The sequence below is a fragment of the Corvus moneduloides genome, chromosome 20 (genome assembly GCF_009650955.1).
Source record: "Corvus moneduloides isolate bCorMon1 chromosome 20, bCorMon1.pri, whole genome shotgun sequence".
In the NCBI taxonomy this organism is placed as follows: domain Eukaryota; kingdom Metazoa; phylum Chordata; class Aves; order Passeriformes; family Corvidae; genus Corvus; species Corvus moneduloides.
This window is the reverse complement of record NC_045495.1, coordinates 8,092,047-8,107,564: the sequence shown is the minus strand read 5'-3', so window position 1 is coordinate 8,107,564 and position 15,518 is coordinate 8,092,047. Positions and strand designations below refer to the sequence as shown.

The 15,518-nt window shown below is 46.8% G+C and overlaps 1 protein-coding gene across 8 annotated transcripts in view; it reads right to left on the bottom strand.

Moving 5' to 3' along the window:
- Positions 1–1,214: 1,214 nt before the first annotated feature.
- The window catches only part of GTF2IRD1 (GTF2I repeat domain containing 1), a 69,922-nt gene continuing 55,618 nt past the window's right edge, over positions 1,215–15,518 (bottom strand). For 5 of the 8 annotated variants that reach the window (XM_032129809.1, XM_032129812.1, XM_032129814.1 and 2 more), the window contains 8 exons: positions 15,034–15,217; positions 14,252–14,280; positions 8,878–8,925; positions 4,847–4,924; positions 3,575–3,767; positions 3,079–3,116; positions 2,243–2,379; positions 1,215–1,468 (listed from right to left, as the gene is read on the bottom strand). In XM_032129809.1, the coding sequence (XP_031985700.1) occupies positions 1,394–1,468; positions 2,243–2,379; positions 3,079–3,116; positions 3,575–3,767; positions 4,847–4,924; positions 8,878–8,925; positions 14,252–14,280; positions 15,034–15,217 (782 nt within the window). In that variant the 3' untranslated portion in view covers positions 1,215–1,393. The remainder of the gene's footprint in view (positions 1,469–2,242; positions 2,380–3,078; positions 3,117–3,574; positions 3,768–4,846; positions 4,925–8,877; positions 8,926–14,251; positions 14,281–15,033; positions 15,218–15,518) is intronic. The other 3 variants (XM_032129811.1, XM_032129816.1, XM_032129813.1) reach the window with 2 other exon arrangements.

Here is a 15,518-nt window from a genome sequence, read left to right as displayed (position 1 = left end):
GCTCTCAGCAGGCACAAAGCACAAGTTAAACACATGCGGTGGAAAGTAACAGCAGTTGGGGTCATTTGCTTCTGCTGCCCAAATGCAATGCTCCAGGAATGGAACAGAAATATAAGGGCAAGAATTTCAAATTATATCCCTCAATTTATTGATTTGTTTATTATATGGGGCAACACAGCCTAGGGTACATGGAGGAGTCCAGGGCCATCCCTGGATGCAATCAGCATTGCCACCTGCAGTAGTCCAGTGTTACGGAACCTGTGCAGCATCAGTGTGATCAGCCTGCAGAACAGGAGGCTCAGGGGGGACCTTCTTGCTACAACTGCCTGAAAGGATGTTGTAGCCAGGCAGGTGGCGGTCTCTTCTCGCAGGTAACAAGTGATAGAACAAGAGGAAATGGCCTCAAGTTTTTCCAGGGGATGCTTAGATTTGGTAATAGGTAAAATGTCTTCAACAAAAGGGAGGTCAGGCATTGAAATAAACTGTCCAGGAAAGGGTAAGCATCACCATCACTCCACCACCATTCAAGAAACATGTGGTTGTGGTCCTTAGGCATGTGGTATGGTGATGAACATGGCAGTGCTGGGTTAATGGCTGGACTCAGTCTTACAGATCTTTTCCAAATTAAACAATTCCACGATTCTATTGTGAGAGCTTTCTCCCCCAAAAGGCATCAAAGCCTCCTATGAAATCACAGAATCATAGAATGATAATCATAAAACCATAAAATGTGAAGGACTTCACCAGCCGAAAATTCTTCCTCGTTCAGATGCCAGTTAAATGCATGCAATCTAATCCTTCTGTGCCTTTCCAAGTCTGAGATGGCAGGAGGCTCAATACAGGAGGGCTTGGGGGGATCTCACCTCTTGGGGGCCTGAAACCTCCTTCCCCCTTAATCCAAACACACTTCAGCTCTGGAGCCAACAGAACTCATGGGTGAAGGTGCCTGATGCTTGGGAAGGCTGGTTCCCTCCTCTGTCACTACTGCAGTTCGGTACCACTCCTCTGGCAGCTCTGTACATAAATTTTTACACCTCTGAGCTAAATTAAATGAAGCATTAAAACGTTTCAGGCCTCTTGGCTTCAAGCACTGGTGACACTAAGGATTTACTGAGCAGCCAAAGTCCAACAAGGTCTGTCCAAGGGGTGCCCTTCTGCCCTTATTCTTACCTATAAATGTTATTTATCAATACTATATGTAATAAAATAAGTACTTTTAAGAGCAAGGCAACACTTTTTATTTTTATTTAAAAAGGCCTTGATGGCAGGAATATAGTGTAAAAATCATTGGAAAAACTAAAAGGCATCAATACATATTGGAATATACACTTTTTACATAAATTACATTTATTTATTTATTCTTTCATTTGAGGTTCTTATTCGATATTGAGGTCTAATAGTTAATAGGTCCTGGGATCTGGACGTTTAGACCACCGTAGTCTAACATGTACATGTTCATGGGCCATTGCTGAAAGAGAGGGAGAGAAAAAGAAGGCAAAAGCCTCTGTTAGAACACAACACAAAACCATGCATCAAACCTCTGACATGTTCCAACACTGGCTGTTGCCCCCACTTTCCAAGTGAGAGAACAGAACCAATCCCAAACCAAAACACCACCAGCAAACTTGACAGAAGACCTTTTAAGTTTATATTTCTCTTGCGCATTTTTGGGGAGTTTTATTTGGTATCACCCACAACTGAAGCCAAGCCCTGAGGAAGCGCAGTTGTATGCATCTCCCTGACTTTATCTCCTATTTTTCCACTTTTGTGGCATTCTAGAGCTCTGCACTGCTCTCAAAACCAAGCTACAGGTACACCCAGCACAGCTTGGACCATGGGGAACCACTGGGTCCTGCTGAGAGGCACCACAGACCTGAGGTGATGTCACCAGCACTCGTGTTTTAACCCACTGGGTTAAAACTGAGGTGGAGGGATTTGCTGTCTCATATGCAGCACCCACTAAAGCTGAGCACCCCCGAGGCACACTGCAGGAATGTAGGAGAGTCCCAGGGGGTGTTGGACACTTTGCTCTGCTGACCTCCCCCAGACAAACCCTGCAGACAAAGACAGCCCCACAGGTGTGTCCCCTCCTTCGCCAAACCTGCTTGTGCCATTTTACATCATACTTTATAGTGTTAGTCAGGCAGAGAGAGGTGGTGACAGTTCGAGGAGAACAGAGAGCAGCATCCTGAAGCAGAAAGATAGGTAGGCAGTAACCCCCCTAGTATCTGGAAGGCTTTACCACAAGTGAGATCTGATTTGTTGAGGATGTAGACTCCATATTGGAAGAAGAGGAAGAGGAAGATGAGGAAGAGGAAGATACCGAGTTCCCTTCGGAGATCCTCTTCCGCTTCCGTTTGGGAACACTGATGTCTTTCTCTGCAAGAAAAGCGGGAAGGCATGAGGTGTCCGAGCCCTGAGAGTGGTCCCTAAATGTGGGGACTCATCTGCCCTTTCTGACCTCGCCTGTCACAGAGCATCCCCCTGCAATGTTCTGTTGTGGCCTCCATGACCTGGCACAGAGCTGTCAGCTTTCCTCACACTGTAGGCATGCTCTTGCTTGCCAGATCTCCCTTCTCTATTCATCCACCTCTTTTCATAAAACTAATAGGATCGTACTTATCTCTAGGACTGCTAATTCTGACACATTTGATTAAAACTGTCTGAGATTTATTGGGATGATGGGACAGAGACAGAAACGCATTCCCAGTGATGACAGAAACCTTGTTGCCTTAGAAATTCAACTGCTAAATGATGGCTCAAATTAAGGGCTTTAACCAGGGAATAAATTGCTCATGGTGAGTAAATTGCTAATGGGAGAAGGATAATCATATCCTCCAGAACATGCTGGAAGTTTGAGCCAAACAGCCGAGTCTGCCCACAGCTCACAGAAGTGGAATCCTCCAAGAGGATAGTTTACTCTGGAACAGATGCTGAGCCTGACTTTTTGTAAGGTAGGATCTTCTTCCCATCCTGCCCTGAGGATGTGGGAGGTTCAAACACCACGTCACAACTCCCATCCATTTTCTCTCCCACAGTGCCAGCAAAGCCACAGTTATGTCCTAGCCCTTCCCTTACCTGTTTGTTTGGCCTCAGTGCAGATTTCAGCAAATGGCCTGTGGAAGAGACAAGGGGTGAGTCAGTTGTTTCACTCTGTGTGCCTGCCTGTGCTGGGACACAGCCCAGACCCTGACCCTGACCCTCCTCCAACACTCCTTTGTGTGGAGAGGGGACTTGGGAGCATCCCCAGTGCATCCCGGAGGGAAGCAACCTGAAAGAACTCAGCCGGATCTCTGAGTTACTTGCCCCCATGTGATGTCCCTTCCCAGTATCATCATCCCAAATCGCATAAGAAAGGGGACAAATCAGCCCTGCTAACTCTTCACTGTGCCCACCCATGGGCAAGCACCTCCCCGCAGCACAGGACAGTGGATGCCAGGGATGGAGCATCCACCACACAGGTATGTGGTGGCTCTGGTGGCCTCATGGTGAGTTGCCCTCCTTATGGCTGAAGAAGCAAGGACAACACTTAACAAACAGAAACCTCCCCCATCACAAAGCTGGAAAAACTTACTGGAGCTGGTTTATAATCACTATTCGGATGCTCTCCCGTGCCTTCAGGATCTTCTCCAGCCGATGAATGTCATAGGTATTGGGATTTCTGAAAGGGATATCGTCTGGCAACCCGGTCACCTCCACAGCATCAGGACTGTCCCTGATGAGTTTATAGGGCACCATGACAGGCCGGTTCAAGCCCAGAGCCTCTCCTGTAATGGCAGAGCAGAGGACAGCACAACAGCTTTACCCTACAGGGCTCCAGAACCAACCAAGTGAGGACCAAGAGCCCTGGGGGACTTTGGGAAGCCATGGGTGCTATGATGCCCAACCTTTGCTGTAGTCACGTCCCACCCAGCCATTTTACATCTACCTGCCCAATTTATTGTCTGCTCTGTTAGTCTCCATTTAGAATTCTGTCAGGAGCCTCAGGTGAGTTCAGGACACACACACAGCCGCACTTGCCCAAGCCCATGGCTGGACCAGCAGCAGCAGCATGCAAGGCAGCCCAGGACAAAGGGGAAATGGAAGAGATTTGCCCATTTCATCTTGCCTCTGTATGTCAGCAGGTCTGGGGGTCGCCCAGGATGGAGATCAAAGCCATCCTCATCCTCATCATCACATCACATCACATCACATCACATCACATCACATCACATCACATCATCACGTCACATCATCCCTGCCCATTTCTTGAATCAATTTATCTCTTTGGCCTCCACAACATTCTACGGCAGTGATATACCTCAATTTAATTCCTTGCTGCATTAAAAGCCCTTCCTTCTGCACAATTAAACCCACTGCTCACCTCTCTGGATACCCCTCCAGTTCCTGCTCAGTGGGGAGCAGAGAACATCCCTCACTCCTGCACTGTTTCTAACTCTAAGAGCCTGGTCCCACCTTGCATCTCTGCAGCCCTAAAACCTGAAGGTGTTAGTGGCTACACAGCCACGTTTCTGGTTTTCCTCCTGGAGAGTTTGTCCCATCAAAGGCTGACATCAGACTGAACAAATCCTGCTACTGTGCTGCATTTTGCCATACTCCTTCCCCTCTCCAAGACTGAGCAACAAGGTCATGAACAGGAAGGTCATGGTCCCACCTGCCAAGAGTGAGACACAGGGACGTCCCTGGGGACAGGCTGTAACATGGAGCAGCAGGACAATATCTGCGCTGCAGCAGCTGCCATGTGCTTGGGCTATAAATAGAGGGGCCTTTGTGGAATTAATTTTAACTGTGGCTGCTCTCAGCAAAACCAACCTTACCCTGTGATGTGTACAAGCAAGAGACTCACCGTATTTTTCATTGAAAAGCTCTTTCACTTGCTCTCGGAGAATCACCTTCTCTCCAAGCCTGTTGGCATCGTCCTCATCTGCAAAAGCAAGAAAGGACAGGGGTGAACTTACCTTGTTTCCTTCTGAGCCCCTGGAAAACCAATCTCACTGGTATAATGCAGGACAGTATCCCTGTCTCTCTGCCCCAGCATGGCCTGGGGACACCTCAGAGGTGCTGCTCTGTGCTGGTACCCTGCAACACCTTTCAGAGCTGTGCAAAGCAGCTCTAAAATGCTGCCAGATCTTCATTTGCCATGTGCTGCCACAGCTAAAAGCATTTTATATCTACTTTGCAAGGCTGTAAATGACTAGAAAAAATGCAAAGCAATGAAGACTCAAGCCCTCAGTGCCATGAAGGCTCCCACAAGTGACATCAAGGAATGAGAGAGCACTTTTATGGCTAAGCTCCTAAGTGAAGTATTGTTTTATAATATCCTATATAATCAGCTTGGCTTTACTAGCTTTTTTAATTATCCTCATTGTGCTAAACAGTTTCTCTTTCATTCTCTCATTTCAAACGAGGTGCCTAAGACAGTAGATTTTTACACTCAGCTATTTAGCATCCTCAGGAGGCTCTAGGACAAATGACTAGGGTCATGATGCTAACCTTTGACCTAGGGTCAAATGACCTTAACCCTAACCCTAACCTGTCCTTTTCGATGCCTTTTTTCCCCCCACAGGTATAAAGTGAACACATCTTATCTGCCTCTTGCTGCAGTCACCCCTCCAGCTCCTAGCCAGCTGGGATGTACAGTGCAGGAACAGCTCAGTGGGGTGGACTCCCCACCTTCTCTCCTCCCAAAGAGGATCCTCACTGCACCCAAGGAAGGCACTGTCACCCAGACTGGCAAGCCACTGGGTAAAAATAACGAAATCACTGAATGGTTTGGGTTGAAAAGCACCTTAGAAGACCATCCAGTTCCAACTTCCTGCCATGGGAAGGGACAGCTTCCACTAGACTAGGTTGCTCCAAGCCCTGTCAAACCTGGCCTTGGACACTTCCAGGGACGGGGCAGCCACAGTTTCTCTGGGCAACCTGTGCCAGGGTGTCCCCACCCTCACAGGGAAAAAATTCTTCCCAATATCCCATCCCACACATCCCTCCCGGCAGTGTGAAGCCATTCCCCTTTGTCCTTTCACTCCAGGCCCTTGTTCAAAGTCCCTCTCCAGCTCTCTTGGAGCCCCTTTAGGACTGGAAGGGGCTCTAAGGTGCTCTGTAGAGCCTTCTCTTCTTCAGGTGAACACCTCCAGCTGTCCCAGCCTGTCTCCAGCCCTTGGGTATATTTGTAGCCTCCTTTGGACTCATTCCAACAGGTTCAGGGCTTTCTAGTGTTGGGAGCCTCAGCCAGATGCAGTGCTTCAGGTGGGGTCTCACAAGAGCAGATGGCTATTCATGGTGGGCTTTTACAGCATCAAGGTGATATCTGAAAACCTTGGCATGAGGGATCCAAGTATCCTCTGCCCACAATCTGCAGCTATTTAGTTTCATTTTGAGCAATCACATGATTACGATTTTTTATTATTTTGAGCAATCATATGATTTTTGTTTTAGTTTTAAGCAAACACATGGCTGGACATTTTGTTTTAAATGCAAGGTGACAATCCACTGCAAGTCCCTGCCCCCCTGTGCATGGGACTGATTTCAGTGCTCAGCACTCCAGGCAGAAAGACCCCCATCCCACACCTCAACCACTCTGCTGATGTGGGTGCTGGAGAGAAGCTGGCAACCTCAAACCTCTGCACCCTGCTACTGCAGGGTATGGCCTCAAAAAAGCCTCTTCTCCACCTGGAAAACAATTGTTTTGCCTGGATATAACACACACAAAAAAAAAAGAAAAAAAAGAAAAAAAAAAGCAACCAACTTTCTGTAAAGAGAGCTCAGGGCCAAGTTGTGCTCCAAATACAGAAATGGCAACAAAGCAGCTTGAATGGCATGGAGGAAAACATATATAGAATAGATGAAAGTCAAATGTTGCCAAGGAGTTCTGGTTTCTAGGTGATGCCTTATGGTGCCACTCTGGAGGCCACGACAGACCAGAGGGGCCAACCCTGTGCACTCCCTCTGTGACTTCCTTGTCATCAATGCTCAGTTTCTGGGCTGTATATACATACCCGTATGGATGTGTAGATGGTAGCAGACAAAACTACACCAAATTTCAGTGTTCTCACTCGTTTAATTCTCTGGGACTGAAAAATGCAGCAGGTCTCTCCGCTCATGCCCCAAGTGACCCGAGTGCAAGAAACAAGATCCCAAGGGGGTTTTTGCCACCTTGAGGTGGGTGCTACTCCTGAATTCCCATTCAAGGGCACAAACAAATGTCATGACAATCCTGGAACTGAGCACGCATAACAGCGAAGCCAAAGAGGAGGCTCTGGCCAACAGCACTGCTTCCCAGGGACCTACCCCTCTGTGCCCAGGTAAGAGGGATCTCCATCTCCTTTTGATTTTACCCATTTGGGTTTGGGAATTAATCACTCGAGACCACTGGTGCTCTTGACATGTGCTTAATCCCTCCCATAAAGCAGGTTTATCCATGCTGCTAGCTTTAGGTCTATGGTGGGGTTTTTTGTTTGGTTGGTTTGGTTTTTGTTTTGTTTTTGTTTGTTTTAAAATAGTAGCTAGTCGATTAACCCTTTTTTCCCCAATCCTACTTGCCTGAAGTCAGGACCCCTGCACTCCACAGGTACTTACAGACAAGTGGTCACATTTTTAAAGCACCATTTGCTTTTTTCCTATAGGACTTGTCAGAGCTCAACATTTCTTTGAGAAACACCAAGCTACATTTAGTAATTATTAAAACTGAGGTTTAGGTGTCTGCTGTTGGGCAACAGAATCCAATGCGTATTCTTCTAGTGACTCAAACAACCCCCACACAACCAAATCCAAGGTATCCCATGGAAAAATAATGGTTCTGTCTGTGTTCATGATGTTACGTGCAGAACCTTGATCTCAGTGGTGAAGCCACAGCACAGTTGGGTAGGATACCCAATGGCACCTTCTTCCTTCCCATGCCACCACCTGTATCCTCAAATGCTGCTCAAGGGGATGCCTGTTCTCCACTCAGCCACTGCTCATGGAGTAACAACCTCCCAAAGACTTGTCGCAAAGCCTGTTTCATCAGGAAAACTGTCACTGCCCAACACATCCTACTGAGAATATGGCTCAGATCCCTTCTGCAGGCAATCCCAGACTCATCAAAGAGATACTCAGCCAGGGCAGGATCCTTACAGCAGCCAGGATCTGGCCCTGAATCCTAAGAGGATTCTTTCCCCTTCCAGCTTCCATGGCTGCAATTCAGTTATACCTCTGTGTAAATCCAGAATAAACGTGCTGACTTTACTGAGGCTATTCTGCAGTAACTCAGGTTTAAATGCAGTTAGAATTAGCTTAACATATGTATGTTTTCAAAGCAGAGCTATAAGCTTGTGGGAGCAGCAATTAACACCTAGACCCGCAGCCAAAATCCCAGCTGATGGCACTGTGGCTGGATCTGCTGTAGCTATGCCGTGCCCTGCCACAGGAACAGGCAGGTGAGCTCCTCCTTACACCTGTACATCAGCCTGTATCTTATGTCCCTGGAGCCTTCATGGCTACCCACCAACCCTGACCCAGAGTATGTGTTAAAGCAAAGCAAAAAAAAAAACCAACCCAAATCCATGCAACCTCTCCTTGTGAATGGCGAGTGTATTTGTAACAAAGTAATTGTTGGGACACAGGGATGAAGGATGAGAAGAACGTGTCAGGTTTGTTTGGCTGGAGTGATGGCATCGATGCTCAGGGACTACAGCAACAGTGCTTAGAAATGCAGAAAGGATTAAAAACAACAATAAAACACTGTATCATTCAGTTCTGGATATCACAGGGAAACAGAGCAGAGATGAAAAAACAATACCTGAAATTTGGGGGGTTTAGACATTTTCATTCCCATATTAAAACACAAGTGCATTTCTTGTCTGCTACCATCTACGATGCATCAACTGAGCTACGTACCATTCAAAGCAGCATAGGCTTTTTCCAAAGATGTTATCCGTCTAGGGGCTACAGCGCAAGTTAATGGAAGACAAAAAAAAAAAAAAAAAAAAAAAAGAGAAAGAAAAAGAGATCCATGAGTGCTGCAGCTTGGTTTCTTGGTCATAAACAAAAGCAAAACCCAGGATGATACTGTCTCTAGCAGCTTAAAATTCCTCTGGTCCCTTGGCACAGGGACACTTTTGGTAGCTAATAACTGCTGGGCAAGTTATTTACTGGTGAGCTGGGCTCTCTCCCTCACACCAGGACCTGCTTTGCTGGAATGTGCTTAAGCCTGCAAACATCCCTTTGGCTACGCCACTCTCCTGAGCAGCTCAAGGTCCACATGTGCATAGGGATCCATGGCCAAATTGGCAGCATTTATGGCACGTGCCAGAGCAGCAGCAGCAGCTGTGCTGCACAGCTGTTCCAGTGCCAGAGGAGAAAAAAATATCTCAGGTTAAAGCAGATGAAAAGCAAACAGGGAAATTGTGTCAGTTCTGCAGCAACAGGGGAAATAGGAGAAAAAGGAATCCCTAAGGAGAGGCTGGTGCTTGCCACTGACTCCAAAGTTGTAAGTGACATAAAAAGAAATTAATTTCTTGTGGAAGAACAGCAGGGATGGGACTGTGACCAGGATTTGCATGATGGGCAAAAGGAGGAATGAAGTAGCTCATCCTGCTGAAGTCACAGCCACAGGGAGAGCTGGTGAGGAGGTGCAGCACCAGGGCAAGGAAGGGGCTCAGATGGGAGGCTCTTGATGTCAAACTGCAGTGTGCTGACACTGGCAAACTGAAGGGGACTGGGGAGACAGCAGGAGCATGCGTTCAAATTTCCTAAGCAGAGGCATAAGCAATCTGAAGTAGCTCCAAATACCTAGCTCAAATTATGTCGTTTCAAGCAGGCTCAGGAAAGCAGCCACTGCAGCACAGAGCTCTGTTGATGCCTTCCCTGCATGGGGGAGGAGAGCCCTTTGGTTCAGCGGCACAAAGGAACAGAAAAAATATGTGGTTCTGCCCAGGGCAGCTGCAGGCACTGAGATTTGGGTGTAGACCCACATGAGGTGGGGCTCTTCACCCCCGAGCTGCTGGAAGACAAATTCTGCTGTAAGTGGCTGCAGCAGTGCCGCTCACTGGCATGCTGCAGGATCCCGCCCCAAAATACGTGATGATCTCTGCAGCTTGGGCCCCTAAATCGCTGGTGACACCCTGTGGGCAGTATCTGCCACACTAAATGCTTAGGCAAAGTGGAAGAGATACATATGGGTCATGCTGGTGCTGGGAAAGCCAAGCTAGCATCCAAGCCAAGAGGGAACAAGGTCCTGGCACGGCTTCTATCAAGGAGGAATGCAGGCAGGAGCACAGGCAGGAGCACAAGCAGACTGCAGGCAGAAATGGAGAGCAACATATGGCAGGATCTTTCCAATATGAATCAGAACTGGTTTAGAAAAGGCAGCATGGCATTTCCTTTGGTTGGCAGCAACTCAAAGGCTTTTGCAGCATTTCAAGGTGCTGTTACAAAATTACCTTAAGAAAGGTAATTAAAATTTCTTGTCCTGCTAACCCAAATGTGCCATCAGCCTTAACCATAGGAAGCATCCCACCAGGTTCAGGGCAACTGTGCTGCAAGGTATGGGGTGCATCCCAGCGTGCTGGACTATGGTCAGGCTGTAATGGCACCCATCTCACTGCTTGATAAGCACTCTGAAAATGAGGGGGCTTGGGGTGTCTGAAGGACACAACAGGATATGAGGGTGGTGGAGAGCAGAAGGAAGGAAAGAGCAAAGTAAACACAAGGACTTGGATGAAGTGAATGATGGTGCTGCCCTCTCAACAGCGAGAATGCCACACACAGAGGCAAATGGGAAAAGGAGACAAAGCTAGGGAAAGAAAAAGGTGATTGGAATCACAGACATGCTTATAAACAGGCTTTGAGGCTCCACAGCTATTCACACCTGATTGAATTTTAAGCCTCATAATTATCAATATATAAAAATACATATTTTTACACACACACACACACACTCCCCCACATATTATATATATATATTCAACCTGCTTGAAATTTCACCTTAGACTAAAAACAGTGACCAGCTGAACACTCAAAAATAATCACCCTGGGCCTGGCTGGGGGGTTAAAAAGGGTTGGGGGGTGAAGGGAGATGGATATGGACCTTGAAAAGCAACCTGGTGATGGAGCAAGATGTGCTCAGCCCTCATCACAGCTTTCCTCTTTTCTATTTTTCTTGCTAGGAGTTTCCAGTGCGAGGCACATCTCATCAAAGTCTTGAGGAGGATTGTGCTCTTGTGATTAGAAAATAAATAAATAAATAAATTTAAAAAGGATGCCTAGATGTGTGATTTTTTAAATTAAAGAACACTGCCTGCCCTACTTTATTAAGTGGAGAGTGGAAAATAATCTATCATGGTGGTAGGGAGCTTGGAGAATAGGACAGATAGAGCTGGTGTACATTTTCACATAAAAATTAACATACAGAAAGATATTTTTTGTGTGTGTGTATGTGTGTGTTTACTTATGCTTGGCATTTTTTTTTTCAAAGGCTCATATTAAGCCAGTTTTGTATCTGTGCCTCAGGAAAAAAAAAACCAAAAGGATAAGCATAGTGTTTATAGCACTAGAGCATCACCCCTGCTCATTCACTCCTGTTTAATGCTGAAAGATCATGCTGCTTTCAAGAAGGGGTTTTGCAAATCTCTTTTGCACAGCAGAGACCAGCAGTGTGGAGAAGAGACACTGGAAATCAAAAGGAAAACTTCTGGATGCCAGAAGGATTGTGCTCCTGGGTTAAACGCCTTGGGGAAGCAGTGCAGGTGAAGTGCTGGCACGGTGGCCTCAGGACCATTGTCCCATCTTTGAGAGGCTGCAAACCTGCATTGCGGAAGGGCTTTTTCCAAAAAATCAGCCTAATTCCCTGCAAAATCCACCTCCTTCTGCAAACAGCATCCCTGCAGGCACACAGCCCCCAGCTGCTTCTGCACTGGCAACCCCACCTTCTCCCACTAGAGGAAAAACACCATCTCAACATACAGATTACAGATTATCTTGAGAAAAAAAGCACGTGAAGCACTCAGATTGTATGGAAATCCTTTTACCTGTTTCTGTTAACACTTAAAAAATGGGTGTCCCCAAAAGAAAGAGATTTGTGGTCCCGCAGTTACCGGGAATGCTCTTTGTGATACAGGAGGTGCACAACTTTAAAGCATATTAAATGCCATCATTTAACCTAAAGGCAACTAAAATCACTCCAAAGTGATTTTTTTTTTAAATTAAATTTCCCCTTTTCCTTAACACGTGTACTCTTCATGTAATTTTTAGCCAAAATGATCCACAAAACCCAATAACTTCCCTTATGTTTATGATGTCATCTCCTCAGCTTTCCAGCTTTTGGAGACCTCTGCAATGCCATCCTACTTGGGAGTAACTATTGCTTTCATTTTAACCCTCCTCTATGAAATAAAAGTGATTTTCACTGATTTTATTTTAATGCCAAGAATGCTGCTGCTCTTCATTTTACATGACAGGTCTTCACTACACAATATTGAGGTAAAAAGAAGACACTTTAATTTAAATTTTTAGTGACCGATGGCTAGTTGGAAATCATTCATTTTATTAAGGCAGATGAAAAGCAATCAAAGCCAAGGCAGTGACTGCACCACTGTATTGCCACCAACCACTTTGGTGTAGTGGGGTGGAAAAACAAACAACGGGTTAATTGCTGTCAGTGGGGACTAGGGAGGGGCAAAATACAATCAGCTCTTTTCTGGATGAGACATTCCAGTGGTAATCTGACTACTAGAAAATACTTACGAGTCCTGGAACTGTCTCTGAAGATTTGGCAAATATGGGAAATTGTCTATAACAAATTGAGATGTCACGTAAGAAAAACCCCTCACCTGTAACTGCTCTTATTTAAAACCTCAGTGGGAGGAGAGGGAATGAAGCACCCAGCCTGGCAGGGATGCTGTGACCTGCTGAGCCCACTCGGGTACTGAAATACACATAAAGTATGTCTTTGGGTTTGTGCTAGAAGGCCAGTCTGTGAGGGGAGCATTCAACTGGAGAAAGAGGGAAAAAATGTTAAGCATTAAAAAGAAAATCAGTCTCCTCTACATCTCTATTTCTCAGGTTGCATCTCCCAGCCAGGTAGCAGCTTGAAGTATTTGCCTTCTGATGTGCTTTGTGTCAGATCAACGTCTTTTAACGTAATTATACTGATTAGAGTGGGGGAATGGAAAGACAAGATGTGGCTGGAGGAGTGTATACATAGTCATGTAACTCTGTGGAAAACTAGAGCTCTGCAAAACTTGTGCTTCAGTGAGGGTTCGTTTAAGGCCCAGCTGATGTGAACGGGCACATTGCTGCTTAGGACCAAAAGATACAAGTCTAAGACCAAGTTCCACAGAGGTCTCGGGGGACCTCCCTATCATTGGCTGGGCCCTACACAGGGATGCAGAAGTGAACACATGGACCATGTCTGAATTTTCCTGACAGCTCACCTTTTGTTAGAGCTCTTAACACCTTTCTGCTATTCCCAATAAGGGCATATAAATGTTTTCCTGTCTGTCATATTTGTCTTTTCTAAATTGTACCATCGCCATGGAGGCTGGCCAAGGAAATGGGAAGCCATAAATAAAGATGACAAGGTTCTTTGCACCCATCTGTGCTCTTCCAACAGTTGTAATTACAGACATTTAAAATTGAGACAGGTTTTTACCCACACTGCTGACAGCAGCTCTCTTTTCTGAGCAGCCAAGAAATGAGAGACAGCTACTGTGGGGACTCACAGTGAAGGACACGGCTCTGGGATGATGATTTGAGCAGCTGTGAATGGAGCGTACCCTGGATACCCTGTCCTCTTCTCTGCCATGTCTTCCCTGGTGTATCTGCCTGTGGAACGTTCACGAGCTGGAGTGGACTTCACTGCCATGCTACTGCAGCCCACCATGGACCCTTGTGGTTAATCACCCCTTATGACAACCTTCTCTTGCCACCCAACCCACCAGCTCATTACAACACAGATTTATTTTAAGAAAACACTTAAGAAAGTGGGTGTTTTCTTAAAAAGAGAAAACAGATCCCTGCCCTAGATTAGCTCTTGAAAAATGCCATCATTTCAAGGCAACAGCAGCAGTACTGATGGGTGACACTGACGCCAGCTGTCTCAGGCAACAAATGCACCAAACAACAACAAAACCAAAGTGGGAAGCCCAGGAAAGTGAAGTCAGAACAACCTCCCTCCAGCTGATAAAATTATTGCTTGCAAGTTTACAACTTCCTGACCACCACTAAACACCTGGCTAATGCATTGCTTAGGCAAAAAGATATCATCTCTTACCGGGTTTGGGGATGAGTCCTTGAAAAGGCCTGTGAAAAATAAGGAAAAAAGGAGATTTAAAATGAAATGGTACCGGGAAGCCAGCATGCCTGAGCTGAACACCCTGATGTGGCCCAGGGAAGGCTGGGGATCAGCCTGTCCTTCACACGCTATGCCACAACTCACGTGGGACCAGCAGGAGCTCTGTGGGGATGAGGTCCCTGCAAGGGGCAGTGACCCCTGCTTGAGGCAGCATGATGTACCTCATGCCCCACTGATAAGAAGACAAACAACATGATCCAGTGAAAGGGTGACGGAGACACTCTTAAGCCCACTTTTTTCCTGTCTCACCTTAGTCTGATACATAGCTAAGTGCTTTTCCCTCCCTTCCCACTTATGGCCATCCCCTGAGGCTGTGAAATGCAGAGGACCCTGCCACAAACACGGGGTGCTAAAGCACAGCAGCGTTCTGAGCACTGCCCTGCACCACCAATGATCAGTCTCAAGCCTCCTAAAAAAGGGGATGGGATTTCTCTGCCTGCATTTCAGTCACACTGAGCATCTTTTTCTCCTGCCACTGCCTTCCCCATCATCTCCTCAGGCAGTGGATGGGAAGAAAGCCAGACTGCCTGTTTTATGGTCCCCTCCTTTCTGATGAACCATTAGCTGCCACCTTAATTGCTGTCTTGGGGGGCTGGAGGCATTTACAGACTGGGGCTGCAGAGCAGGGAGTGCATTTAGGTGGGCTCCCTCCTCTCCCCCTCTCTGGATCCACAGGATGGCTGACATCTCTCACCACATACCGTGTCACAGTGAACTTGATTTTATCAGCGACGGCCAGTATCCTCTCCAGATTTTGGGAGCCAAAGGTGCAGGGCTTCCTGAAGGGGATCCCAGGAGGCAGCCCCTCTATAATCACCGACCCCGGATTGCTCTTAATGCGCTTGTATGGCACTTGCACAGGGTATTTAATCCCCAAGGCCTCACCTAGGAGAGAAGCGAGTGGTAATTAAGTAGTGAGTGTGCAGGATGCCAGGGATGCCATTTCTGCTGTGGCTCTGGCTCCATCCCCAGCCCTACCAAGGCACAGAACAGTGTGGGCAGGCTGCTCAAGGTACCAGGTCAGCATTAGATCAAGGACCAACATTTTCAGGCTGCCTCCATGACAGCAGTGGAGGGGTCCAAAGACAGGCACATGTGTGCAGCAGAGCTCATGGGGCCACAGAGATGCACCATCCTGCACAAGGATGCCCATGTATGCAGTGGGAGGATGGAAAGCTGCTGCTCT